At 67.2% G+C, this 26,646-nt stretch overlaps 1 protein-coding gene across 1 annotated transcript; it reads left to right on the top strand.

Annotated features, from left to right (window-relative positions):
* Positions 1 to 736: 736 nt before the first annotated feature.
* Positions 737 to 25,571, top strand: KMT2D (lysine methyltransferase 2D). The gene is made up of 55 exons (XM_065659741.1): positions 737 to 842; positions 2,033 to 2,116; positions 2,202 to 2,328; positions 2,413 to 2,648; positions 2,960 to 3,057; positions 3,144 to 3,306; positions 3,405 to 3,570; positions 3,653 to 3,767; positions 3,850 to 4,001; positions 4,075 to 4,859; positions 5,055 to 5,183; positions 5,255 to 6,093; positions 6,218 to 6,331; positions 6,619 to 6,729; positions 6,815 to 6,919; positions 7,134 to 7,315; positions 7,392 to 7,556; positions 7,641 to 7,750; positions 8,081 to 8,128; positions 8,217 to 8,432; positions 8,508 to 8,651; positions 8,768 to 8,884; positions 8,996 to 9,120; positions 9,229 to 9,418; positions 9,520 to 9,594; positions 9,922 to 10,026; positions 10,120 to 10,302; positions 10,439 to 10,523; positions 10,607 to 10,852; positions 11,000 to 11,081; positions 11,167 to 11,217; positions 11,337 to 13,010; positions 13,099 to 13,275; positions 13,355 to 13,497; positions 13,652 to 15,672; positions 15,973 to 16,096; positions 16,179 to 16,266; positions 16,373 to 16,439; positions 16,547 to 16,779; positions 16,866 to 19,646; positions 19,725 to 19,868; positions 19,943 to 20,107; positions 20,195 to 20,351; positions 20,442 to 20,523; positions 20,601 to 20,776; positions 21,161 to 21,294; positions 21,386 to 21,521; positions 21,604 to 21,743; positions 21,942 to 23,115; positions 23,628 to 23,764; positions 23,864 to 23,994; positions 24,077 to 24,362; positions 24,448 to 24,521; positions 24,608 to 24,716; positions 24,789 to 25,571. The coding sequence occupies exons 2-55, from the start codon at positions 2,068 to 2,070 to the stop codon at positions 24,879 to 24,881; spliced, it is 15,759 nt and encodes a 5,252-aa protein (XP_065515813.1). The 5' UTR covers positions 737 to 842; positions 2,033 to 2,067; the 3' UTR covers positions 24,882 to 25,571.
* Positions 25,572 to 26,646: the final 1,075 nt, after the last annotated feature.

Below are 26,646 nucleotides of genomic sequence, written 5' to 3'. Positions count from 1 at the left end.
GGTGCTCTGCAGCTCTGTACCCCGCAACCTGCAGCCTGGGCTGCGGGGGGGGGGGCTGCGGTACCCATGTGGGTTATCAGCACCCAGCCAGGCCAGTTCCTGCCACTTAATGATGGGGGGCGAGGAGGTGCCATAGGCGGCAAGCCAAAGACCCCCCCAGCTCCAGAGCTGCCTTTCCGAGGCCGTACCTGCCTTCGGTGCCCACCTCGGGTCCCAGGGCAGCGGGTGACCGAGTGGGTCCTCCCCCCCGCTGGGGGGCGCCCGTGGGGCTCCCCGTGTGCGTGGCCCCAGACGCCCGGTACCGGGAGGGACTTATGGCAGTCGGGGGGGGGGGGGGGGGAGCGCGAGAGCAGCACCGGTGTCACGGGACTCGGCCCCTCCCTCCGGCCCCGGTTCACGGGGGGGGATGGGGGGTGCTAGGGGGGCGTGGCCTGTCCCGTGCCCGGTTCCGCCCCGCCGTGCCCACGTGCGCGTCGCCCGCCCCGGCGCCGCCGGGGTTAAACGTGGCGGAGGGATCCCTCCCTCCCGGCAGCGTGCGCTGCGGCCTTCGCCGTCACACACCCCTCCCTCCCCTCCGCGGCCGCGCAGCTCCGGCCGCGCAACGTCTCCCTCCGCCCGAGCCCCCGCCGCTAAGTAGTGCGGGCGCGGCGCCCCCCCCTCCCGCCTCTGCCCCGGCAGCGGGCCCCGGGGGCGCAGCGCGGCGGCCCCGGTGGGGCGGGCGGGGGCGGGCGGGGCGGGGCGGGGGGCGGGCGGCGGGACCTACTTTCCTCTGGAAATGGCCGCGCCGGGGAGCACCGTCCGCCCCGCGCCCCGAGGCCCGTCGGCGTAGGGCGGCCGCGGGGGTAAGCGCCGGGCGGGGGACGGGGGGCGGCCCTGAGGGGGCTCCCGCGCGGTCGGGACCGGGCCCCAGCGGCCCCGCAAGGGGGGAGGCCCCGCACTCGGCCCCGGGCCGCGCCGCCGCCGCCCGGCCAGGCCTCCCCGGGCCCGGAGCGCGGCCCCCGGCTCCCTTTGTGTCCGCTACCGGCGCCGGTACCGCCCGCGGAGCCGGTGCGGCTCCGGCCTGAGCCCGAGGCCCGGCTCGGCCCCGTGCTGCGGGGTCCTGGAGCCCGGGTAGGCCGCGGTGGGCCGGGGCAGCGGGCCTGGCTCGCTCGGCCCCCCGGGAGGGCCCGGTTGTACCGGGAGCGGCGGGAGGCGGGGCGGGGGCTCTGGAGCGGGTGAGTGGCGTCCAGCTCGGTGCTGCAGCCCCCCGGGGGGGCGGGCAGGCCCGGCCGGGCCCCTCCACCGCCCCCCCCCCACCTCCCCGGCCCCGGTGCACGTCGGAGCCCTTCCGGGGAGGGCGCAGCGGCCCCGGGAGGCCTTAACCCCCTCCCGGGATCGCCGGGGGCGGGGGTTCGTGGAGTGGCGGCGCCGCGACAGGGACCCCGCTCCGAGCGCTGGGGTCCGGGGGCTGCCCCATCGCGGGCCCGTTCGTGATGTTCTGGGGTTGGGGGGGGCCCGGAACCCCCGATGCTGCCCGGTTTGGGGTCCCCTTTGCCGTGTTCCCTCCTCGTTTTGGGGTGTCTGTGGAGCCCCGGTGGGTCAATGCTTGTGGGTGACCCCCCCCCTTGCACCCCCTTTGGGAGCGTGTGGGGAAACTGAGCCGCAGGCGGCTGCTGCGGGGGGGGTCCTGGGCACCTGCATTCGTCCTGCACCCCAAGTCCTGCTGTGGGAGGAAGGGGGGTGTCCTGGTTGTGACCCCTCTGAGCTGCCATGGGGGGTCCCGGTGGTACCTTGGGGGCTGGTGCTCCATGGAACCTCCCCCTTGGGTTTAATTGGGGTCATGCCGTTCCCATGCAGCTTCAGTGGGGGAACTGTGGGCTATGGGGGGGACTTAGGGGGCTGGAGGGGTGGGGGACCACCCGTAGAGCCCATGATCTGCATGGGGAGTGATGCTTCTGCTCCACTGAGATCCCCACATTCAGTGGGGACCTACCCTGTCCCTTGGGCTGGGGGCGTTGTGGGGGGGTCCCTGATGGCTCTGTCCCCATCGCAGCCGCGGGCCCCCCCTCGAGGGACGCCGGAGGCAGAATGGACGAGCAGCAGCCGCCCAGTGAGGAGAAGGACGCGGCCACGCCGGGTGAGCGCAGGCTGGGAATGGGGATGCTGGGGGTGGGTTTGGTGCCGTGTCTGCCGCCATGGGCACTGACACCTGCCCCCCCCAGCCGAAGGGGCCGTGGCCACGGAGGAGATGGGCAGCGCCGAGGGGGACCCCCTGAAACCCCCCGAAGGAGCCTCTGTGGGGCCGGAGCCGGAGGGCACGGACACGCAGGGATTGCCCCAGGCCAGCAGGTGAGGGGGGGGTCAGGGAGTGACCCGGAGCTGAGGGGGGAGGTCCCAGTGCTCCTGACCCACCCCCATGCTCACCTCTCGCAGCTCCCCCCCACGCCGCTGCGCTCTCTGCAACTGTGGGGACTGGAGCCCGCATGGGCAGCGGGAGCTGCAGCGCTTTGAGCCCGCACCTGACTGGCGCCAGCGGCTGGGGGGGCACGAGCCCCCCGAGGGGCCTGAGCAGGGACCCCCAGAGCTGGAGCCTGAGCTGCTGGGGGACGACGCGGCCCAGGTCGGCTTCTCGGAGGGGGTGATGCTGGCACAGCTCTTCGAGCCTACGGGTGAGCGTGGCCGTGGTGCCAGCGTCCCCATCCCACTGCTCCCTACATCCCCATCCCCATCATTCCCAGTGTCCCCATCCCACTGCTCCCTACATTCCCATCCCATCATTCCCAGTGTCCCTATCCTGCTGTTCTCTGCATCCCCATCCCATCATTCCCAGTGTCCCTATCCTACTGTTTACTACATCCCCGTCCCATCATTCCCAGTGTACCCATCCCACTGTTCCCTACATCCCCATCCCATCATTCCCAGTGTACCCATTCTGTTGTCCCCGTGTCCCACGCCTGGTGCTGACGCCTGCTCCCCGCAGGGCACTGCTGGGTGCATCGCTGCTGTGCAGCCTGGGCGGGTGGCACAGAGCAGGAGCTGGGAGCTGTGGACAAAGCTGTTTTCTCAGGGATCTCACAGGTACCTGGACCTGGGGTGGTGGTGGGGGCCCCGGTGGGGGCTGCCCTGGCCCCGGTGGTGACCCCCCCGGGGCTCTGTGCCCGCAGCAATGTGAACACTGCCGGCGGCGGGGGGCCACCATCCCGTGCCGGGCCAGCGCCTGCCGCCGCCTCTACCACTTCCCCTGTGCTGCCGCCAGCGGCTGCTTCCAGTCCATGGAGACCCTGCGGCTCCTGTGTCCCGAGCATGTGGCTGAGGCGCTGCAGATGGGTGCGTGTGGAGCTGGTGGACCCCCCCCTGCATTGGGGGTGTCCTGGGGGCCAGAGCCCGGTGTGGGGTGCCCCTGATCCCCCTTTGTCTCTGTGCAGAGGACGTGCGGTGCCCGGTGTGCGCGGGGCCGGGGGACCTGCGGGACCTGGTGCTCTGCACCGGCTGCGGGCAGCATTACCACGGGCGCTGCCTGGACGTCACCCTTACCCCTAGCAAGCGCTCGGGGTGGCAGTGCCCCCAGTGCAGAGTGTGCCAGGCCTGCAGGTGAGCCCCGTCCCCATATACACACAGAACGAGGGGTGCATGGTGGGGGGTCACCACCCTTACGCCCCCCTGCACCCCGCAGGCAGCGTGGTGACGACTCCAAGCTGCTCGTGTGCGAGGGCTGTGACAAGGGCTGCCACACGTCCTGCATGGAGCCGGCTGATGAGGGCCCCCCCCCCGCCTCCTGGAAGTGCACGGTGGGTCCTGGTTTCACTATGGGGGGCTCAGGGGGTGCTGGTGCCCCCTGCACCCCATAACAGGTCTCTGTTTGCCCCCCAGAGCTGCCGGGTGTGCTCGGAGTGTGGGCGGCGCGCGGCGGCCCTGGAGCCAGGCTCCCGCTGGTACCGGGGCTTCTCGGTGTGCGAGAGCTGCCACGAGCACCGAGCCGCCAGTGGGGCCCCAGGGACCGCACCGGAGCCCCCCGCCCTGACGTGAGTGTGCATGGGGGGTGCTGGGGCTGGGGGGGCTGAGCCCTGCACCCCTCACCTTGTGCCCCCCATGCAGGTTGGTGTTCCCCGAGCGCAGTGAGGTGACGGACGTGCCTGGCCCCACCCCTGAGCCTGAGCCTGTGGGGTGCAGTGAGGAGGCGCAGGAAGGGGGGCACCCCAAAGAGGGACCCCCAGGCGATGGCGGGGCCCCTCCTGGCGAGCTGACCTCTGTGGAGGTGCCCCCCGATGAACTGCCCCATGACGTGCAGCCCCCCCCTGATGTGCAGCCCCCCCCTGATGTGCAGCCCCCCCCTGAAGTGCAGCCCCCCCCTGATGTGCAGCCCCCCCCTGACGTACAGCCCCCTGAGGAGGCCCCTTCTCTTGTGCTGCCCCCCATTGAGCCACCCCATGAGGAGCTGTCCCTTGAGCAACCAGCCCTTGATGAGGCCCCCACTGACAGACCCCCCCTGGAGGAGCTGCCTCCCAGTGAGCCTTCCCTTGAGCTGCCCCCCGAAATGCCCCCTGAAATATGCCCCTTGGACGAGCTCTCCCCCAGAATCCCCCTCTTGGGCGAGCTGCCCCCCGAAATCCCCGCCCTGAATGAGCTGCCCCCTGATAAATCCCTGCTTGAGGAGTGCCCCCCTGCGGAGCTGCCCCTTGAGCAATTGCCCCCCAAGGAGCTGCCCCCCGAGAAACCTCTTGAGAAGTTTCCCTCTCATGAACCACTTCTGGAGGAGCCCCCCCCGGATGAGCTGGCCCCCAACATCCCCTCCCATGAGGATCCTCCCCCCGCTGAGCTGCCCCCCGAAGAGCCGCTCCCCAGTGAGGAGCTGCCCCCTGAGGAGGACCCGGCGCCACCAGGTAAATGTGGGGGGGGACACACACCTTGTTCTGCCCCTTTTCCCCTTCTCTTGTCTCCCATGGGTGCAGGGGTCACTGCTCTTGTGTGACCCTCGACTGACCCACGTTCATTGCTGCCTGTTGGGGGGTGCCTGAGGGGCAATGGTGGCACAGGGGGTGGTGGTGCCCCCCCCTCACCCCAGCCGCACCCCGCAGGTCTCCTCCCAGAGGTGGCTGTGGCAGAGGAGGCTCCGGCACTGGCCCGGGAGGTGCCCCCTGAGGAGGAGATGGAGCTGGAGCCGCTGCAGCCCCTGGAGCCGGCCCCTCCACTGCCGACCCCCCCCGGTGGGTTTGGGGGTGCACTGGGAGGGGGTGGCTTTGCTGGGATCCCCTCTGACCCCCCTTTCCCCCCCCAGATCTCTGCGCTGTCTCACCTGTCCCCCCCGCAGCCCCCTCCCCTGCTGCCAACGAGGATGAGGAGCCCGAGCGCCTCTCCCCAGCGCTGCCCGAGCCCCCCAGCAGCCCCCCAGCCATGGAGACCGAGCCTCCCGGCTCCCCACCTCCCCCCCTGTGCTCCCCTGCTTGCGCCCCAGCCGCTGCCGAGTCCCCGGAGGACGAGGAGATGGAGATGGGAGGTGGGGAGGGGGGGTCTCCAGGCAGCCCCCCCGGAGACCCCCCCCGGAGCAGCCCAGCCCCGGAACTGGGGCCCTACCCCGGGCTGCCTGAGGAGGAGGAGGAGGAGGAAGCACCGAGGCTGGAGCGGGAGGGCACCAGCGGCAGCTCCCCACCGCTGAGCGAGGAGGAGGCGCTGGAGGAAGGCCGGGCCAGGGGGGACCCCGAGGCCAAGGGCTCCCCCTTGCTCCTGGAGCCAGAGGAGCTGCGGCCCGAGACCCCCATGGAGGTGTGCGCGGCCGGGGCCAAGCTGGACCGCGGGGACGAAGGCGGTGCCGAGCCCCCCACCCTGCGCCCACGCCCTGACATCCTCAATGAGATCTCCAACCTGAGCCAGGGCGACACAAGCAGCAGCTTCCCCGGCTCCGAGCCGCTGCTGGGCTCCCCGGACCCCGAGGGTGCCGGGTCCCTGTCGCTGGAGCTGGGCCCGGCCTCCGCCGATGCCAGCCTACAGAAGGAGGATGCGGGGTCGCTGCCGCTGGGCGCTGAGACCGATGATTCGCTGCTCTTCGAGCCTACAGCCAAAGGGGACGGGGACAAGAGCCGGCGCCGCAGCTCCCCGGGGCGCTCCCGTGTCAAGCAGGTACCGGGGGGTTGGACACAAGCACCCCCTGTGAGCCCTGACCATGCCCACGCTGCCATGGGGGCAGGATTGGGCCTCGCGGTGGGGTCCGGTAGCTCTAACCTCCCCCTCCCCTTGGCCCTAGGGTCGCAGCAGCAGCTTCCCCGGGAGGAGGCGACCCCGAGGTGGGTCCCATGGCGCCCGGGGCCGAGGCCGTGCACGCCTGAAGTCAACCACATCGTCTGTTGACACCTTAGCAGTAAGGATGGGTGCTGGGTACCCCAGGCTGTTGGGTGACAGGGCTGGGAGCTGAGCTCCCTCATCCTTTTCCAACCATTCCAGGGCCTAGGAAAAGCCTTGGGAACCCTTGGGTTAGGTGGGGAGGGAGGAAAGTACGTGCTTGCTGTGCTGCAGTGACGTGCTGTGGGGCTGGGGGTTCACCCCACAAGCGTAGGACTGATGGGGTGGGCAGCATGATCCTGCACCCCCCAAAGCACATGGAAGAATCTGTGGTTGTGGATGCTGAGCTCCCTGCTCTGTCCTCAGCTCGCCGACGTGGAGAGCTCGCCCAGCAAGGAGGAGGATGAAGATGATGATGACACGATGCAGAACACAGTCGTCCTCTTCTCCAACACCGACAAGTTCGTGCTCATGCAGGTACCAGGGCGCTGTAGGATGGACGGAGGGATGGGACGGGTCAGATGCTCCCTGCCCGGCTCCCCTCATGGTCCCTCTCCCCCAGGACATGTGTGTGGTCTGCGGCAGCTTCGGGCGCGGGGCCGAGGGGCACCTCCTCGCCTGCTCCCAGTGCTCCCAGTGCTATCACCCCTACTGCGTCAACAGCAAGGTGAGGGTGACTGGGACCCCCTGGTACCCCTCAGCCCCACCCTGGACTGATGGGACTGTGCTGTGCCCCTTGGGGATCCACACAACTGAGCCATGTCTCTTGGAGTGCATGCATGAGGTCATGGCCAGATGGCTTTGGGCTGTCCACCATGGCCATGCCAAGCCCGTGTCCTGCCGTGGCCATCCCTGTGTCTCACGTTGCCCCCCATGCCCAGATCACAAAGGTGATGCTGCTGAAGGGCTGGCGCTGCGTGGAGTGCATTGTGTGCGAGGTGTGTGGCAAAGCCTCCGACCCCTCACGCCTGCTGCTCTGTGACGACTGCGACATCAGCTACCACACATACTGCCTGGACCCGCCGTTGCAGACCGTGCCCAAGGGTGGCTGGAAGTGCAAGTGGTGTGTGGCCGGGCATGGGGGGAGCCTCGGGGGGGGGTGGTTAAAGCTGGTGTTGACCCCCTGTATCACTGGTCAGGTGTGTGTGCTGCGTGCAGTGCGGGGCAGCGTCCCCCGGCTTCCACTGCGAGTGGCAGAATAACTACACCCACTGCGCGCCCTGCGCCAGCCTCGTCGTCTGCCCCTTCTGCCGCCAGAAGTACGTGGAGGACGATCTGCTCATCCAGTGCCGCCACTGCGACCGGTGAGAGGGGGGCTCTGGGTGGGGTGGACCCCAGATGGGGTGGCCATGGGGTGACGCTGATGGGGGTTCCTGCTTTGCCTGCAGGTGGCTGCACGCGGCCTGTGACAGCCTCTTCACCGAGGAGGAGGTGGAGCAGGCTGCGGATGAAGGCTTCGACTGCAGCGCCTGCCAGCCCTATGTGGTCAAACCGGCTGGTGAGTGGCCAGGATGGGGAGCATGTAGGATGGAGGGGTGTAGGGGCAGGACAAGGGGTGATGGGTTTAACCTGCTAGAGGGGAGGTTGAGATAGGGTCTTAGGAGGAAGTTCTTCAGCATGAGGGTGGTGGGACACTGAGGTCAGTTGAATGGAGAAGGTTTGGATGCCGCATCCCTGGCAGTGTCCAAGACTAGGTTGGAGCAACCTCCTGTAGTGGAAGGTGTCCCTGCCTGTGGAACTAGATCACCTTCAAGTTGTTCCCAACCCAGACCAGGCTGGGATTCTATGACATCAGGGGCTCACCTCCCATCTGCTTTTCCCTCTGCAGCACCCACATCTCCCACGGAGGCTGCCTTGGTCAAGGCAAAGGAACCAGGTACGTGTGATGCCGTTCTTGGTGCCGTTCCTGTTGCCACGCACCCAGCCCTGGTTTTCACCCCCAAACATGGCTCCTGTCCCCACAGAGCCGCAGTATTTCCGCTTCGAGGGTGTGTGGCTGACGGAGACGGGCATGGCCGTGCTGCGCAACCTCTCCCTGTCCCCCCTGCACAAGCGGCGCCAGCGCAAGGGCCGTCCGGGCACTCTCAACGGAGACGGGGGCCTGGAGGGGAGTGACCCCCTTGGCCCTGATGACAAGAAGGATGGAGACCTGGATGCTGAGGAGCTGCTCAAGGCTGAAGGTGGGTGTTGGCAGCAGGGTGAGGAGTGGAGGGGCCGGGGACCCTGTTAACGTGTCCCTTGTTCTACCTCGGCAGTGGGTGTTGAGCACATGGAGTGTGAGATCAAGCTGGAGGCTGCGGCCAGCCCTGACCGTGACACCGGGGCTGATGTGGACTCGGGGAAGGGGCTGGAGGACCCGGAAGAGTGCAAGAAGAGGAAGCGCAAACCCTATCGACCGGGTGAGTGCTGCCCCCTTGGAGCCAGGATCCCCCCCCTCTGAGCCTGCTGGGACCCATCCTCATCTCCTTGTCCTGTGCCCTGACCCATCCCTACCGCCTCTCCCTCTGCCCCCCAGGCATTGGTGGGTTCATGGTGCGGCAGCGCAAGTCCCACACACGCCTCAAGAAGGTCTCGGCGGTGTTGGCTGAAGTGGGGCGCGAGGGGCTGAGCACCGAGGGGCACCCAGAGGATGGTAGGGCCTGGGGACACCCCAGATCTCTTCCCTGGGGTGCTGCTGCCACCCTGCTGCTGGAGCAGCCCCAGACTGGGTTTGGGGAAGGTGTTAGTAGGGTGGCTGTTGCAGGGGCTCCGGGTGACCTCCCGGCTGAGGGTGGCCTGGACCCGGGCTCGGGAGAGGGGGATGAGAAGAAGAAGCGCCGGGGAAGGAAGAAGAGCAAGTTGGAGGACATGTTCCCCCCGTACCTGCAGGTGGGATGGACAGAGGGACACGGAGGTGGCGTTGGGGCGGTGATGGAGGAGGCTTTGGGACATGGGGTGGGATGGAGGGAGGCACTTACACCATTCCTGTTGGAGCAGGAGGCGTTCTTCGGGAAGGCGCTGATGGACCTGAGCCGCCGGGCGCTGCTGGCAGCGGGGGGCGTGGGGGACGGCGCTGCGCGCCCCTCCCTGGGCCAGGGCGCCCCACGGCACAAGGGGGACCCCAGCCTGGCTGGGGCGCTGCAGGGAGTCCCCCACGACAGGAGGGAGCCTCCCGTGCACCCCCGAGGTGAGCGTGGGTCCCCCTGGGCACAGCGGGCAGTTGGGGGTCCCCGTGTCGCGCCAGCCCCACTGAGCTGTGTTGCCCCACTGATGTCTGGTGCCCCATAGGGGACGACAGCACCGACGGCAGCGCTGCGGCTCCCGATGACGAGGGCAAAGACGAGGCGAAAGGCGAGGACCTGGGTGAGCCCGCGGGGCCCAAACCGCGTCCTCCCGGGACGCCTGTAGGGGGCGGCAGAGAGCGCTTGCCATCATAGAGACGGCGTGGGTGAGGGCGCTCTAGTCAGGGTGGGAAAAGAGGAAGGGGAAACTCGATCGTGTCCCTCAGTGACTTCATGGAGGTGGTGATCATAGAGTGCGGCTTAGGAGTGCGGCTCTCTGCGTAGCCCTGGTGGATGGGACGGCTTCTGTCCCCCTGGTGGACGGGAGGACTCTTGTAGGGGCTGAGAGCAGAGAGGGCGTCCTGGGGTGCTGAGGGCATCCCCAGCATCTGCTGGTTCCTCCCTGCAGGCGCTGAGGAGCCGAAGGACTCCCCGGACCCTGGGGACACAGAGAAACCAGCAACCCCGGGGGAGGGCGCGCTCAGCTCCGACCTGGACAAAATCCCTACAGAAGGTGAGGAGCCCCCGGTGCCCATCATCACCTCCTCCGCCTCCCATCACTGCGAGCCTTGCCCCACGCCATGGCTCCGCTTTCCTGCCCCTGCAGAGCTACCCAAGATGGAGAGCAAGGACGTGCAGCAGCTCTTCAAGGATGTGCTGGGCTCGGCGGAGCGCGGGGAGCAGCCCCTGAACTGTGTGGCCGCTGCGATGGAGAGTGGAGGCACAGGGCAGGAGCCCGGCCAGGCACAGCGCCCCTTCCTGCAGGGAGATCTCCAGCTGCCGGGGCAGGGTGGGTGAAGGGGGAGGTCTGGGGGGTGAATGTGGTGTCCTGGAGGGTGGGACGGGGGCTTCCCTGTTACTGCGGGGGTGAATGTTTTGGGGGTGTCTTGCATTGTCTGAGGGCTGTGACCCCTCTCCCCTCACAGGGAGCATTTCCTTGAGCTCTCTCTCTGGATCTGTGTCCCTGGATTCATACCCGGGTGTCTGCCAGTCCCCGTTCCTCGACAGCAGGTACGCATGGAGCCAGGGCTGGACCTGGGGTTCTCGGTGGGGACCCCCTTGTTCCAGCCCATGACCCTCCCCTTTCCATGCAGGGAGCGAAGCGGCTTCTTCAGCCCTGACCACTGCGAGCCCGAGAGCCCCTGGGCCAGCAGCTCGGCCGCCACCACCCCCTCAACACCCACAACACCCACAACGGAGGGTGAGGGAGACGGCTTGTCCTACAACCAGCGCAGCCTCCAGCGCTGGGAGAAGGACGAGGAGCTGGGCGAGCTCTCCACCATCTCGCCCGTGCTCTACGCCAACATTAACTTCCCCAACCTCAAGCAGGATTATCCAGGTAGGGCTCTGGGGGGGCTGTCCTGTTCCCTGCTCCAAGGGGAGATCTTGCCTGCTGAGATGTTCCACGCAGCGATGATGGGAGGCATGCAGGGGATGTGGGTCAGGCAGGGGCTAACGTCTCTCTTCTCTTCCTCTGCTCCTACCGGCCTCCCAGACTGGTCGAGCCGTTGCAAACAGATCATGAAGCTCTGGAGGAAGGTCCCTGCCACAGACAAAGCCCCCTATTTGGTGAGTGCTGGGGGGGGCATTGCTGGGGCCGGGTGGGGCCGGGGCACCGGGGGGCTGGGAGTCAGCTCCTTCGTGTTTTTGTTAGCAAAAGGCCAAAGATAACCGGGCGGCTCATCGCATCAACAAGGTGCAGAAGGTACGTGTGGGAGCGCGGAGGTGCCCGGCGGCCCCGGGAGTGTGCCATGGCCCCCCATTAGTCCCATAGCCCCCCATGAAGCCCCGTGGCCCCCCCTGACGGCCCGGCTCTCTCTGCAGCAGGCTGAGAGCCAGATCAACAAGCAGACCAAAGGGGAGGGACTGCGCAAACCGGAGCGGCCCTCGCTGCACCTGCGGATCCCGGTGCCACCGGGGACGCAGCCTGTCTACATCGGCAGCCCCCCCCCCGGCGCCGGCGAGGGCTTCCTGAAGCCCCCTCCGGGGGCCGGAGCGGGGCCGGAGTCTCCCAGCGAGCTCTTCCTGAAGCTGCCCCCCCAGTCCCCTGCCCAAGTGCCTTCGCATGAGCCCTACAGCACGGCCCCTGCCTATGCGCTGGAGCCGCGCTTCCCCTCGCCCCTGGGCCAGAGCCCCACGGCGGGTGCTGCCTTCCAGCCCTTCCCCAGCCAGCCCCAGCCCCGCTCCGGGCCCCCTGACTTCCACCCCACACCGCCTGGCACCCCCAGGCACCAGCCCAGCACCCCCGACCCTTTCCTCAAACCCCGGTGCCCCTCCTTGGACAACCTCTCGGTGCCGGGGAGCCCCGGGGCACGGCCCCCTGAGGCCCTGCTCTCTCCCCTGCCTTTCGGTGAGCAGAAGAAGGGGCTGGAGGTGAAGAAGGAAGAAGGGGGGGGCCTCGGGGTCTGTTCCCCCAGCTACGCTCCCCCCATGGGCTATGGAGACTCCCCGGGAGGCCCCCAGCTCTCCGCTGCGGAGCTGAAGGGGGGCGATGTCTTCAAAGCCCCCATGACCCCGCGGGTGCCGCAGGTGGAGCCGCAGAGCCCGGGGCTGGGGCACCGGCCCCCGGACCCCCACCCGCTGGCCCCTTCGCCCCCGTCCCACCCCGAGCTCTACCGGCAGTCCCCCTACCTGGACCCCTATGCGCAGCCCCCACTGACGCCGCGGCTGCAGCCCCCGGACGCCTGCTGCGCCCTCCCACCCCGCTCCCTGCCCTCAGAGCCCTTCTCCCGTGTCCCCGCCAGCCCCCAGTCCCAGTCCAGCTCCCAGTCCCCGCTCACCCCCCGTCCCCTCTCCAATGAAGCTTTTTGCCAGTCCCCCGTCACCCCCCGCTTCCAGTCCCCAGACCCCTATTCCCAGCCACCCTCCCGGCCCCAGTCCCGGGATCCCTTCACCCCCTTGCACAAGCCCCCCAGGCCACAGATGCCAGAGCCAGGGTTCAAGGCTGTGGCAGTGGCCGGAGGAGGTTTTGGGGGCACCCCTGCCGGGGACCCCCATGCCAAGGCACCGGCTGGGCAGCAGCCGCCCTTCGCCCGCTCCCCAGGTGCCAGCGTCTTCACTGGGGGGCAGCCCCCCATGCGCTTTACCTTCCCCTCGGCCGTGCCGGAGCCGCTCAAGGGCTCCCCGTCCCACCAGCCCCACGGGATCAACAGCCATTACGTCCCCAGCAAGCCCCAGAGCTCAGCCTACGCCTCATCCCCCGGGTTCCACCAAGCCGGGAGCCCACTGGGGCCAGGCACCACAGGCACCGACACCTACAGCCTGTCCCCTCTCCGTCCGCCCTCGGTGCTACCGCAGCAGCCCCCGGCCACCCCGCAGCAGCAGGACTCCTCTGTCCCCTTCCTGCCCCGAGCCGCACTGGGCCCAGTGGGCGACAAGAGGGAGGAGGCGGCCGTGGGGCTCTCGGCAACCCCAAACCGGGACCTGGCGGAGCTGCCCGGCAGTCAGGACGGGCCCCTTGGCACCATGAGCCAGTCGGAGCTGGAGAAGCAGCGGCAGGTAGGGGCTGGGCTGGGGCTGGGAGGGGATGCGAGGGGGGAACTGGGACCCTTGTGGTGGGTTTGAGGGTCCTGACTCTGTGTTGCAGCGCCAGCGGCTCCGCGAGCTGCTCATCCGGCAGCAGATCCAGCGGAACAGCCTGCGGCAGGAGAAGGAGAGCGCAGCAGCGGCAGCAGCCACGGCCTCCCCGGCAGCTTGGGCACCCGAGGCCGGCAGCCAGGCCTTCGAGCTGAGCCGCGCCATGGCCCCATACCCAACAGCACAGGTAGAGCGTGGGGCATGGCTCTGCTGGGAGCCTGCGGGTGGGTGCAGCTGTGATGCTGAGGCTTTGTCTTCCATTGCAGGACAAGAGCCTGCTGGGGACCCTGGCCACAGGTGCTGGGAAGCTGCCCGGCTCAGTCATGGTGCCGGCAGCATTCACACAGGATGAGCGGCTTTCGCGGCCCCCGCCAGCGGCCACACCGTCTGCTATGGACATCAATGGGAGGTGAGTGCCCCACGGCAGGTTGGGGACCAGCAGGGCTTCACCCCAACCCTTCCCCATGGGGAGCACCACAGAGGCTGTGGTTTCACTGGGAGCCCAGGGTGCTGTGCGTGGCAGTGCCGATAGGTCCCAACGCCGCGGTCATGGTGTCTTGCAGGGCAGCGGTGGGGCCCCCTCAAGCCTTCTACCCCCGCGGGGTGTTCCCGGCTCCATCCCCGCAGCAGCACCTCTGGCAGCAGCAGCAGCAGCAGCAGCAGGCGGCAGCAGCCGCGGCCCTGCGGCTCCCGGTCACATCCCGCTTCGCCCCGCCAGGCGCCAGCAGCAGCGTGGGCAGCCTGGGCACCCGTGATGCGGTGCCCGCCGTGCCCGCCGCCATGGGTGCTCCATTCATCGAGCTGCGCCACAACGTGCAGAAGGGACCCGGGGGGGTCCTGGGCTCCCCCTTCCCGCAGCCGCCACGGCCGCGCTTCTTCCTGCCCGGGGAGGAGAGTGCAGCGCCGGGGCTCTGCACCCCCGTTGTGCCCATGCAGCCGCTGCCTGTGCTGCAGCCGCAGAAGGTGCCAGTGCTGCTGCCTCCCGCGTCGCCGCAGGGAGCTGAGATGAGCAACAGCCACCACCAGCCCCATGGCAAAGCGGCTGTGCCACTGCCAGGCCCCAGCATGGAGCTGCCGCACGTCCCCCCGCGCCCGCTGTCTTCCGGCTCCGCTCTGCGCCCTGATGCTCCCAAGGATGCTCCTGCAGCCGAGCCTGCACTGGCTCCGGCCCCCGGGAAGAGCCACCTGAGCCTGGAGGGGGGGCGCCTGCCCTGCGAGGTGCCAGTGGAGCCTGATCTCGATGATGACTTCGGTTCCCACAAAGACCTGGAAGATGACGATGATTTGGCCAACCTGAGCCTGGATCCGGATGTGGCCAAAGGGGACGATGACTTGGACAACCTGGACAGCCTGGAAACAGCGGATCCCCACCTGGATGACCTGCTGAATGGGGACGAGTTCGATCTCCTGGCCTACACCGACCCCGAGCTGGACACGGGTGATAAGAAGGACATCTTCAACGAGCATCTGCGCCTGGTCGAGTCGGCCAATGAGAAAGCCGAGCGCGAAGCCCAGCTGAAGACGGAGCCAGCAGCTCCCAGCTTGAAGCTCCCTGACCCCGGGGATGGCAAAGACTCAGCTGCATCTGTGGAGGACCAGGAGGTGCCCAAAGAAGGGCTGGTGGGGCCTGGGGTGGGCCTGGGCTCTGCTCCCTGCCCTGCGGGCACCGCGGAGGCGAAAGTGGGTTCGCTGCCCTCCGACATCAAGCCCAAGCTGGAGGATGGATGCCTCAAGACCTCTCCCTGTCAGTTCACCACCGGCGGCCCCGAGCGGCTCCCGGTCAAGTCAGAGGCGCTGCAGAGCACGGACAAGGTCTCTGCCTCGCTGGGGCTCAGCCTCAAGCCCAGCCAGAGCCTCCTGAGCCCGGGTGCCGGCCCGGCCCGCCTCGGCTTGACCCATTTCCCAAGCAGCGGCCATGCTGTGGTCCCTGTGCCAGAGAAAGACCCGTACGGCAGCCGGGGGCTGGCTTCTGCCCAGCTGGGCCCCCAGAGCAACCCATTGCTGGAGAAGTTCGAGCTGGACAGCGGGGCTCTGGGGCTGGGCAGTGCCCGGCACTCGCCGGCCGATGACCTGGACAAGATGGAGAGCTCCCTGGTGGCCAGCGAGCTGCCGCTGCTCATCGAGGACCTGCTGGAGCACGAGAAGAAGGAGCTGCAGAAGAAGCAGCAGATGTCAGCGCACCTCCCCCGGGGCACCCCGCATCTCCCGGGGCACTCCCTGCTGCACCCTGCGGGACCTGCGCAGCCCCCTGAGGGGCAGCCCCCACGCCTGGGCACCCCGCAGCCCCCGCTGCAGCTGGGGATGGTGGCCAGGCCCCCACTGATGCCAGCGCAGCCGCCCCGGCTTGGTGCCCCGCAGCAGGGCCCCGCACTGGCCCCTCACATGGGCATGGCCCCTGCGCAGCCCCACGTACTGGCAGCCCCCCACGGCATGCAGGTGGCCCTGGCGCCGCCACAGCAGCAGGGCCAGCAGCAAGTGCTGGTGCAGAAGCCCATGGCTGGGGTGCAGCCACCTGCCCTGGGCATGAAGCCCCCCCAGCTCGTCATGCAGCAGCAGCTGGCCAACAGCTTCTTCCCAGACACAGGTAGGGGCTGTGGGTGAGTGCCTTGGGGGAGGCCCCTTTTGGGTGGATTTGGGGTTGGAAAGCACCTTAAGATCATCCAGTTCCAGCTCTCTGCCATCTGGGCAGGGAAAACCTCACACTGGACCATGTCACCCAAGGCTCTGTTCAACCTGGCGTTGAACATTGCCAGGGATGGGGCAGCCACAGCTTCTTCATTCAGCCCATTCCAGTGTCCCACCACCCTCACAGGGAAGAACTCCTCCCTTAAATCCAACCCGACCTTCCCTTGTTTCACTTTAAACCCCTCACTCTTTGTGGCAGACCTGGACAAATTTGCAGCCGAGGACATCATGGACCCCATTGCCAAGGCCAAGATGGTGGCACTGAAGGGCATCAAGAAAGTGATGGCTCAGGGCAGCATCGGGGTGGCCCCGGGCATGAACAGGTATGGAGCATGGCAGGCAGTGGGGCACGCTCTGGGTGGGCAGAGGGTGCCTTGCGGCTCATCTCTATGTCCCCCCCCAAAGGCAACAGGTTTCTCTGCTGGCGCAGCGGCTCTCGGGGGGCCCATCTGTCTCTGAGATGCAGAATCACTTGCTGGCGGGGAGCGGACAAGTGAGTGGGGTGCCCGGGGTTGGTCCCTGCTTTGGTGCTCAGGCAGGAGCTGCACTGGGGACAGGGTCTGGTGTCCCCATGTCCCCAACTCTCCCCTCTCCGGCAGGAGCGGAGCGGCACAGACCCAGGCCAGGCTCGCCCCAACCCGCCCACCTTCGCGCAGGGCGTCATCAGTGAGTACTGCTTTGGGTAGGGCTGCTGGGTCTCATCCTGCCCATAGGAGCTTGGCTGGCTTGGGGGCTGCTCCCCTCTGATCCTGGCCCTTTCCCTGCTCCCACAGACGAGGCAGACCAGCGGCAGTATGAGGAGTGGCTGTTCCACACACAGCAGCTCCTGCAGATGCAGCTGAAGGTGCTGGAGGAGCAGATTGGGGCGCACCGCAAGTCGCGCAAAGCCCTGTGTGCCAAGCAGCGCACAGCCAAGAAAGCCGGGCGCGAGTTCCCCGAGGCCGATGCTGAGAAGCTGAAGCTGGTGACGGAGCAGCAGAGCAAGATCCAGAAGCAGCTGGACCAGGTAGGATCCTGAGTGGAGGTGGGCACCGCATCCCCAGTGCTAACCCTCCACCATCCCCGCTGCTAACCCCGTGCTGTGCCCGGCAGGTTCGGAAGCAGCAGAAGGAGCACACCAACCTCATGGCCGAGTACCGCAACAAGCAGCAGCAGCACCAGCACCAGGCCTCAGCCGTGATGGCTCTGAGCCCCTCGCAGAGCCCCCGTCTCATGTCCAAGCTCCCCGGACAGCTGCTCTCGGCACATGGCGTCCAGCAGACTGTGGGTACCGTGGTGGGTGCCCAAGGCCTCGGCCAGCAGCCAGGGCAGCCAGGGGGGCTGCGCCTGCCCCAGGGTGGTGTGTCCATGGCCGTGCAGCAGGGCCTGTCCTTCATGGGCCAGCAAGGCGTGGGGAGTGCTCCAGTGCCCAGCACCTCCAGCGCGTTCTTTGCTGGGAACCCCGCGCTGCGCGGGCTGGGCGCAGACGCCCGCCTCATGCAGGAGAGGCAGCTCCAGAGGATGCAGCTGGCCCAGAAGCTGCAGCAGCAGCAGAACATGCTGGGACAAGTGTCACTGCAACAGCAGCAGCAGCAGCAGCAGCCAGGGCTGATGGGCCAGGCGTCACTGCAGCAATCGGGTGTGATGGCACAAGCGTCGATGCAGCAGCAGGGCGTCATGGCACAGGCGTCCATGCAGCAGCCAGGAGTGATGGGACAGGCGGGCATGCAGCAACAGAGCGTTATGGGCCAGGTGTCAATGCAGCAAGCGGGTGTCATGGGACAGACCTCGATGCAGCCACAGGGCATGATGGCCCAGACATCGATGCAACAAGCGGGTGTCATGGGACAAGCTTCAATGCAACAGCCGGGTGTGATGGCGCAGACATCCCTGCAGCAGCCTGGCATCATGGGACAAGCGTCCATGCAGCAGCCCAGCGTGATGGCACAGGCATCCATGCAGCAGCCTGGCGTCATGGGACAAGCAGCCATGGTGGGGCAGCCCGGCCTGCTGGGCCAGCAGCAGCCCACCCCAGCCCCACAGCCGGGCACGGTGGGGCAGCCCATGGTGCCGAAGCAGCCGGGGCTGATGGGCAGCCAGCAGAGCCTGTTGGTGCAGCAGCTCTCCCCACAGCAGCAGCCGGGCTTGCTCGGCCACACACAGGCGGCAGGGCTGCAGCACCAGGCGACACTGGGCCAGCCCCAGCGCCAAGTCCTGCTGGCCCCACACCAGCAGCGGGTGCTGGGCTCGCCCCAAGTGGCCCCGCAGACTCCGGGGATGCTGAGCCACCGGCTCGTGCTGTCCCAGCAGCTGGGGCAGGCGCGGGCGCTGCTGGCCCCGCAGCAGCAGCAGCAACAGCAGCAGCAGCAGAACTCGGGTCTCCTGGGGCTGGGCCAGGGGCAACCCTCGATCCAGCACTTTCCGCAGCACGGCGCGGGGGCCCAGGCCCCCTCCATGCTGCACCTGAGTCAGGGAATGCAGCCGGCCCCGGTGGTCCTGGCTGCTAAGGAGCAGCCCGGAGGGGTGGACGGCAGTGCCCTGCCCGCCGAGGGCAACGAGAGTGGAGCACAGCTGCACGGGGAGCAACAGGGAGCCCTCAGCGAGCCCCCGGCCCCCAAGCACCAGGCTGAGCTGGGGCAGGGCCAGCAGCTCCTCTTGGCCTCGCCACAGGCAGCGCTGCGGGCGGGCTCCGTGCAGCCGGGTGCCCTGCTCCCTGCACCGCTGCAGAGCCCCGGTGCTGCCCACCCCGAGCATGGGGATGCTGCTGGGGCACTGGAGCCGCAGCTGGGCTGCGGGACGGGCCCGGCGCAGGGGTTGGTGCTGCCGCGGGCACCGGAGCAGCCGGGCAAGGGGCAGCCGCGGCTCCAGAGCCCCGTGCAGCACAAAGCAGCGCCAGCACCGGGCTCAGCTGCGCTGCCCCCCGGGCTGCTGGGGCAGGTGCCGGGGCCCATGATGGGGCAGATCCGGGCGCAGCTCCAGGGGGTCCTGGCCAAGAACCCGCAGCTGCGGCACTTGACGCCGCAGCAGCAGCAGCAGCTCCAGGCGCTCCTGGTGCAGCGGCACCAGCAGAATCTGCTGCAACAGAGCCAGACGCTCCGGACCCCCGGCCCCTTCCCCGGGCAGGCCCCAGAATACGGCTCTGCTGCCCGGCATCCCCCCCGCCCGCCAGGGCCCCTGTTCCAGCCCCGGCTGGGTGCCCCGGCGGAGGCTCAGCCGGGCTTTGAGCAGGGCCGGGTGCTGCCAGGGCAGCCCCCCCAGCAGCCGCTGGCGGAGCTGGTGCAGGCAGCGCTGGCTGCCCGCGGCCCCCAGCCTGGCCTCGTGCGGCTCCCCACGCCACCGGCCCCCTCGCCCCTGGGCTGCGCCCCCCAGCACCTCGCCAGCCCCGAGCAGAGCCCTCAAGAGCCAAAGAAGATATCGCCAGGGGTCCCGGCCTTGGCCCCCAGCCCTGCGGCACCCATGGAGCAGGGGTCGGCACCGAGCGGCACCACCCCTGACCCACAGCATGGCCCCTGGGACCCTGAGGCACCCGGTGCAGACCCCAGTGAGACCCGCATCAATGGGGCAGGGCCAGAGGGGGCCCCCGCAGCGGGTGAAGCCTCAGCAGTGCTGGTGAAGCAGGAGCCGAAGGAGGAGGCGGTGGTGGTGGCGCAGTGTGAGCTGGATGGAGATGAAGCCCCAAAACCAGAGGCTAACGGGGACCCCGGGGCCAGCCAGGCCAGCAGCCTCCTGGCCCCAGGCGGCCGCTCTGAGGCCGGGCACCTCCTGCTGCAGAAGCTGCTGCGAGCCAAGAACGTGCAGCTCTCGGCACAGAGCCCAGGCGAGCTCAACGGGCACACGGAGAACCGGGGCACCGGGATGGAGCCGCGGCCACCGCCAGTGCTGCTAGGCCGGGAGGTGAGTGGGAGCCATGGGGCAGGAGGGGCTGGTGGCTGTGGGGCTGTGCTCATCCCAGCGTCTGCTCTCCCTCGGCAGGACCCCTCCATCGCCAGGAAGCCGGCGCCCACCAAGCCCAAGCGGGTGCAGAAGGGCAACGAGCGGGTCCCAGCCTCCCGCAAGAAGCTGCGGAAGGATGAGGGGCTGCGGCCGGGGGAGGCCCTCATGAGGCAGCTGAAGCAGGTACAGCCATGGGGCAGGGGTGTGGGGAGGGGGCTGCTCCCCCCCCCGGCCCCTCCTCACCACTCTGCCTACAGGAGCTGTCGCTGCTGCCACTGACGGAGCCAACCATCGCGGCCAACTTCAGCCTCTTCGCGCCCTTCGGCAGCAGCCCCATCAATGGCAAAAGCCAGCTCCACGGCGCCTTCGGCAGCGCCGTGCTCGACAGCGTGCCCGACTACTACTCCCAGCTGCTCACCAAGGTAAAAAGGGGGCGGTTGTGCTGTTGGCCCCCAGCATGGGGCTACAGCACTTCATGGTGCTCACCCTGCTTGCCTCTCCCTGCCCAGAACAACCTCAGCAACCCCCCCACGCCGCCCTCCTCACTGCCCCCCACACCACCGCCCTCTGTGCAGCAAAAGATGGTGAACGGTGTCACAGCCCCAGAGGAGCTGGGGGATCAGCCCAAGGACGGCGACCCGGCCCGCGAGCCCCATGGCCACAAAGGTGATGATGAGCGTGGTGTGCGCAGGGGTGGCACAGACTCCCCCGTGCTTCCCATCCTCCCCTGGTGATACCTGTCCTTTCTGTGTGCAGACACAGCAGCCGTGGAGGTGAAGAGCCTGGACCTGCTGGCAGCTCTGCCCACCCCTCCTCACAACCAGACCGAGGATGTCAGGTTAGTCCTGGGGACCCCCCATGCCACGGGGACCCCTCCATGGGTGATGCCCTCCCCTGACGCCTCCCTCCCCCCAGGATGGAAAGTGACGACGAGAGCGATTCCCCCGACAGCATCGTCCCGGCCTCGTCCCCCGAGAGCGTCCTCGGCGAGGAGCTGCTGCGCTTCCCCCTGCTCAGCGAGGCCAAGCCAGAGCTGGAGGAGCGGGTGCTGTCCCCCATCATCCCCATCATCCCTCGGGCCAGTATCCCAGGTGGGCTGCACTGGGATTGGGGGGTGCATGGAGCAGAGCAGGGGGGGCTGTGGTGCATGTGGGGCAGGCAGGAGGGGGTTGGTGGGGTGTACGGACCTGGCAGGAGCACCCATGGGATGCACAGACCACGGAGGGGAGGGAGTCTGCAGGGCACTTGAATTGGGTGGGAAGGGGTCTATGCAGTGGATGGATGGAACAGGAGGGGCCCCTAGGTGTGGAGGAACAGAGAAAGACTCTTCGGTGTGCATTGGGGCTGGCCTGTCCTCTGCTCCCACACCCCAGCCTGTTCCCCACAAGGTGATGGGGTCCCAGCACGGGCTCTGCAGGGGTGTCTGGTGGTGGGGTTGAGGTTGCACGGCTCTGATCCCCTTCTCTGCACCCCAGTGTTCCCCGACACGAAGCCCTACGAGGTCCCTGAGCCCTTCGGGGCCCCCCCTGGGAAGGTGGGTTCCCCGTGGGAGAAGGGTAAGAGCAGCGAGGTCTCTGTCATGCTGACAGTGTCTGCAGCAGCCGCTAAGGTGAGTGAGGGGCTGGGGACAGGTGAGACCCTGGGGGTCCCTGCATGGTGGCGGCAGGGTCCTGGGCCTACCCCCTCCTTCTCTCGCCCAGAACCTCAATGGGGTCATGGTGGCCATGGCCGAGCTGCTGAGTATGAAGATCCCCAGCTCCTATGAGGTGCTGTTCCCCGACGGCGCTGTGCGAGCAGCTGTAGTCGAGGCCAAAAAGGTGGAGACGGACATGGCTGGTGAGCATCTGCTTTGTACCCATCATCTCCCTCGTGTCCCCACCCTGGGCACCCCCTGATGGGCTCCTGCCTTTGTCCCCAGGGGTGCTCGGTGCCAAGGAGAAGGTGGCATTGGCAGGGAAGGTGCCGGACAGCAGCTCTGAGTGGTTGAAGCAGTTCGATGCGGTGCTGCCTGGGTACAGCCTCAAGGGCGAGCTGGACCTCCTGACACTGCTCAGACAGGTCAGTGCAGTGCAGGGGTGCCCTCTTGGGCAGTGGGGTGCCTGGAAGGCTGTGGCTGTGTCGCGGTGCAGGAGGGGGTGCTTTGGGACCAAGTGTAGAGGGTGCTGAGCCTTCCAGGCTGGTGCGGAAGGGGATGGTGAGGTTTTGGGGTCCCCATCCCCAGGCTGCTCTGACTTGTGCCCCCTCCCTGCGCCGCAGGAGAGCCCAGTACCTGAGAAGACCCTTCACCACTGCTACGTCAACAACGTCTCCAACCTGGACGTGCGGCAGCTCTCGGTGATGCCGCAGGAGCCCTCTCCCCCACTGTCCCCCTCCGTCCCCTCCCCGTCCAGCCCCACTGAGGCCGCCCGGGTCCCTGACCCTGAGGCAGCCCCAGAGGCAGCCCCAGCCCCGCTGTCCCCGCTACCCCCGGCCCCATCGCCAGCCGCTCAGGAGGAGGATGGGGCCGTGGGTCTCCACTCACCGCCACGCTTCAAACCGCGCTCGCGCCCACCTGAGGATGGGGATGAAGCACGGCCGCGGCTCAAGAAGTGGAAGGGGGTGAGGTGGAAACGGCTGCGCTTCCTCGTCACCATCCAGAAAGGGGGGGCCAAGCGGGACGGGGACAAGGAGATCGCGGAGTTCATCGACAAGCTGGGCACCACGCTGCGCCCCGAGAAGGTGCCGCGGGACCTGCGCAAGTGCTGCTTCTGTCACGAGGAGGGCGACGGCGCCACAGACGGGCCCGCGCGCCTGCTCAACCTCGACCTGGACCTCTGGGTCCACCTCAACTGCGCCCTGTGGTCCACCGAGGTGTACGAGACGCAAGGAGGGGCCCTGATCAACGTGGAGGTGGCTCTGCACCGCGGGCTGCTCACCAAGTGCTCCCTGTGCCAGAAAACCGGTGCCACCAACAGCTGCAACCGCATCCGCTGCCCCAGCGTGTACCACTTCGCCTGCGCCATCCGCGCCAAGTGCATGTTCTTCAAGGACAAGACCATGCTGTGCCCCGTGCACAAGCTGAAGGGCCCGTGCGAGCAGGAGCTGAGCAGCTTCACCGTGTTCCGCCGCGTGTACATCGAGCGGGACGAGGTGAAGCAGATCGCCAGCATCATCCAGCGTGGCGAGCGGCTCCACATGTTCCGCGTCGGGGGCTTGGTGTTCCATGCCATTGGGCAGCTCCTGCCGCACCAGATGGCTGATTTCCACAGCGTCACGGCCCTCTACCCCGTGGGCTATGAGGCCACGCGCATCTACTGGAGCCTGCGAACCAACAACCGCCGCTGCTGCTACCGCTGCACCATCTGCGAGAACAACGGCCGCCCTGAGTTCGTGGTGCAGGTCATCGAGCAGGGCCTGGAGGATCTGGTCTTCTCTGACTCCTCGCCACAAGGTAAGTGGGAGCTGCAGGTGCTGGGCTGCTGCTCTTCTGCATCCTCTGCCTTCCTCCTGCATCCCTTGCCTTCCTCCTGCATCCCATCTTCTTCATTGCTTGCCCTCCTCCTCCATCCTCCTGCATCCCCTGCCTCCTGCATCCCCTGCCTCCTGCATCCCCTGCCTTTCTCCATCCCCTGCCTTTCTCCATCCCCTGCCTTTCTCCATTCCCTGCCTTTCTCCATCCCCTGCCTTTCTCCATCCCCTGCCTTTCTCCATCCCCTGCCTTTCTCCATCCCCTGCCTTTCTCCATCCCCTGCCTTTCTCCATCCCCTGCCTTTCTCCATCCCCTGCCTTTCTCCATCCCCTGCCTTTCTCCATTCCCTGCCTTTCTCCATCCCCTGCCCTGCTGATGGCTGAGCTGCACCAGAACAGGGGGAATGTGGCAATGGGAAGACCTGGGGTGGCTGGAGCTGGAGGCGAGTGGGCTGCATCATTCCCTGGCTCCAACCCTTCCTTTCCCCTCTGCAGCCGTCTGGAACCGGATCATCGAGCCGGTGGCGATGATGAGGAAGGAAGCTGACATGTTGCGCCTCTTCCCTGAGTACCTGAAGGGCGAAGAGCTCTTCGGGCTCACAGTGCACGCGGTGCTGCGCATCGCCGAGTCGGTAAGTCAGGGAGGCCTCTTCTCCACTATAGGGGTCACCCCCATTGCGCAGGGGCCCTGTGGCTGCGGTGCCGCACTGTTCAACATCCCCTCCCTGTAGCTGCCCGGTGTTGAGAGCTGCCAGAACTACCTGTTCCGCTATGGGCGGCACCCACTGATGGAGCTGCCGCTGATGATCAACCCCACTGGCTGCGCCCGCTCCGAGCCCAAGATCCTCACCCACTACAAGCGGTGAGTGGGGCCAGGAGCCCCCGGGAGAGCTGGGATCCCGTGGGATCGCTCGGCTCTGACCCGCTCTCACCCCCACCGGCAGGCCCCACACCCTGAACAGCACAAGCATGTCCAAGGCCTACCAGAGCACATTCACCGGCGAGACCAACACGCCCTACAGCAAGCAGTTTGTGCACTCCAAGTCCTCCCAGTACCGGCGCCTGAAGACAGAGTGGAAGAACAACGTGTACCTGGCGCGCTCCCGCATCCAGGGGCTGGGGCTCTACGCGGCCAAGGACATTGAGAAGCACACCATGGTCATCGAGTACATCGGCACCATCATCCGCAACGAGGTGGCCAACCGGCGGGAGAAGATCTATGAGGAGCAGGTAGGGATCCAATGGGATGTGGGAGGGTCTCTGGTGGGATGTAGGGGCCTGGGAACAGCCAATGACACCCTCTTCTCCCCGCCAGAACCGCGGCATCTACATGTTCCGTATCAATAACGAGCACGTCATTGACGCCACACTGACGGGGGGCCCGGCCCGGTGAGCATGAGGGGGTTTTAGGGGTGGTGGGCCCCCCCTTGGGTGGGCGCTGACCCCCCCAGCACCCCTCTCTGTGCCCCCTGCAGGTACATCAACCACTCGTGCGCCCCGAACTGCGTGGCTGAAGTCGTGACCTTCGACAAGGAGGACAAGATCATCATCATCTCCAGCCGGCGCATCCCCAAGGGGGAGGAGGTCAGGCAGGGACCCTTGGGGGGGGCCTGGGTGCTGATTCCGGCCTGTGGCTGACTCCGTGCTCCCCCACAGCTCACCTACGACTACCAGTTCGACTTCGAGGACGATCAGCACAAGATCCCCTGCCACTGTGGAGCCTGGAACTGTCGCAAGTGGATGAACTGAGTGGGATAAGAAGGAGCCGGGGGGAAGGGGCGCACACAACGCCCCCCCCCACCTCACCACCACCTCGCCACGACCCAACCGGGGGCCACGGGAGGTGCTGGGGGGGCCGGGCCGCGGGGAGGGAGCCGCCGCCGCCGCCGGCCCTGCCCGCGCGGGACGCCCAGATGGACGCACGGACGCACGAACTGGCAACTCAGGGTTTTCTTTGCTTCGTCCTGCGAGGAATCAAGTGTTTGTGTCGGGGGGGGACCCCGGCGAGAGAGAGAGAGAGACCCCCCCATCTCCATCCCCAGCCTCCACGCGGGGTGGCAGCAGCAGCCGTGGCGCCGGAGCCGGATCCGGCTTTTTTTCCTCTCTCCCAACTTTAGGATTTTTTTTTTTTGTTTGTTTGGGTTTTTTCCCTTTTAACTTTATTTTCCTTTTTTTTCTCTCTTTTTTTTTTTTTTTTGTTTTTTTTTTTAGAATCTAATAACATTTTTGCTCGCTAAAAGTACCAAGTAACAGACTCCTTGAGCTCGACAATCCGGGCTCTGCGCCGCCCGCGGCCAGAGCTCGCTCGGTTCCTTTCGAATCTCTTCTTGTTTGTGCGTGTGGATGAGACCCGCGGCGAGGGCCCCCCCGGCAGACACAGGAGCTTCTGCACCCAAACCTACCTCATTTGACGTCTTAGATTATGATTCTTTTACCTTTTCTGTTGTGATTTTGAAATGTGAGACACCCCCCACCCAATTCCCCCCCCCCATCGGGACCTCCCCACCATGGGGGGGGTTTCCCTTCTCCATGGGGATCTGTCCCCCCCCCTCCTCTCTTTGGATGTGGCAGCAGGAGCCTGCCTTGCCGGGCTCCATGGCGAAAGGGGGGGATGCCCTTGCCCTTGTCCCCAGCCCTGCGCCATGCCAAGGTGCGAGAGGGGGATAGGGGGGTGCCGGCCCTGCTCCCCCAGCAATGGGGGGGGTGGGGGGGCCCCCCTACTCGCATCAGCCCCCATAGTGGGGGCAGCCGCTGTCAGCGCAGGGTGGGGATGGGGGGGGAAGGTTATTTATCTATTTATACCTTATATTGTATATACTAGATGGGGGGGGTCTTTGTGCTCTGCTGGGCTGAGATTTGGGGCACGGGGGGGCCGCGGCATTTTGCAACCCAATCTCCAACGTTTTGGAGCTATTTGGGGGGGTCTTGGGGGGGCTCAGAGAAGCCACTGGGCATTACACAGCAGCCACCCCGCTGCCGGCTGCGCCCCCCCCCCCCCCTTCCCCCCCCCCCGGGGCAGCGGGGTCAGGATCTCGTAACGCACAACCACATCGCGCAGAAGGGGGACCCCCCCGAACTCCCCCTTTCAGCCCCCCCTGTTGTGATGGGGATGGTGCAAAGCGAAGGGGGGGGGGCGCGGGGGAGAGGTTGAAAAGCTGCTTCCGCAACCGTAAAGAAAAAAAAAAGCTGCAAAAAGGTTTAAGGTGAAAATGTTTAAAAAAAAAAAAAAAGGGAAAAAACCGTTAAAAAAGGAAAAAAAAAAAAAAAAAAAGCCACAACCCCGCGGGTGGGGGCGGGGATGGGCGTTCGAACGGGTCCGCGAGCGTTCGAACGGTGCCACGAGCGTTCCTGTACAGCCCCGGCGCCGCGAGCCCCGTTTTTACCGAGTCCGCAACCACTGGATGTTATTTTAAATAAAGCGCGTGAGAAGCCGCTGCCTCCCTGCATGGGGGGGACCTGGGGGGGGGGGGGGGGGTGACGGGACACTGGGGCGGCGGTCGGGTCCCTTTGGGGC

Source organism: Lathamus discolor, chromosome 23, assembly GCF_037157495.1.
Source record: "Lathamus discolor isolate bLatDis1 chromosome 23, bLatDis1.hap1, whole genome shotgun sequence".
Classification (NCBI taxonomy): Eukaryota; Metazoa; Chordata; class Aves; order Psittaciformes; family Psittacidae; genus Lathamus; species Lathamus discolor.
The sequence above is the reverse complement of the archived record's forward strand: the minus strand, read 5'-3'. Positions and strand labels throughout refer to the sequence as shown.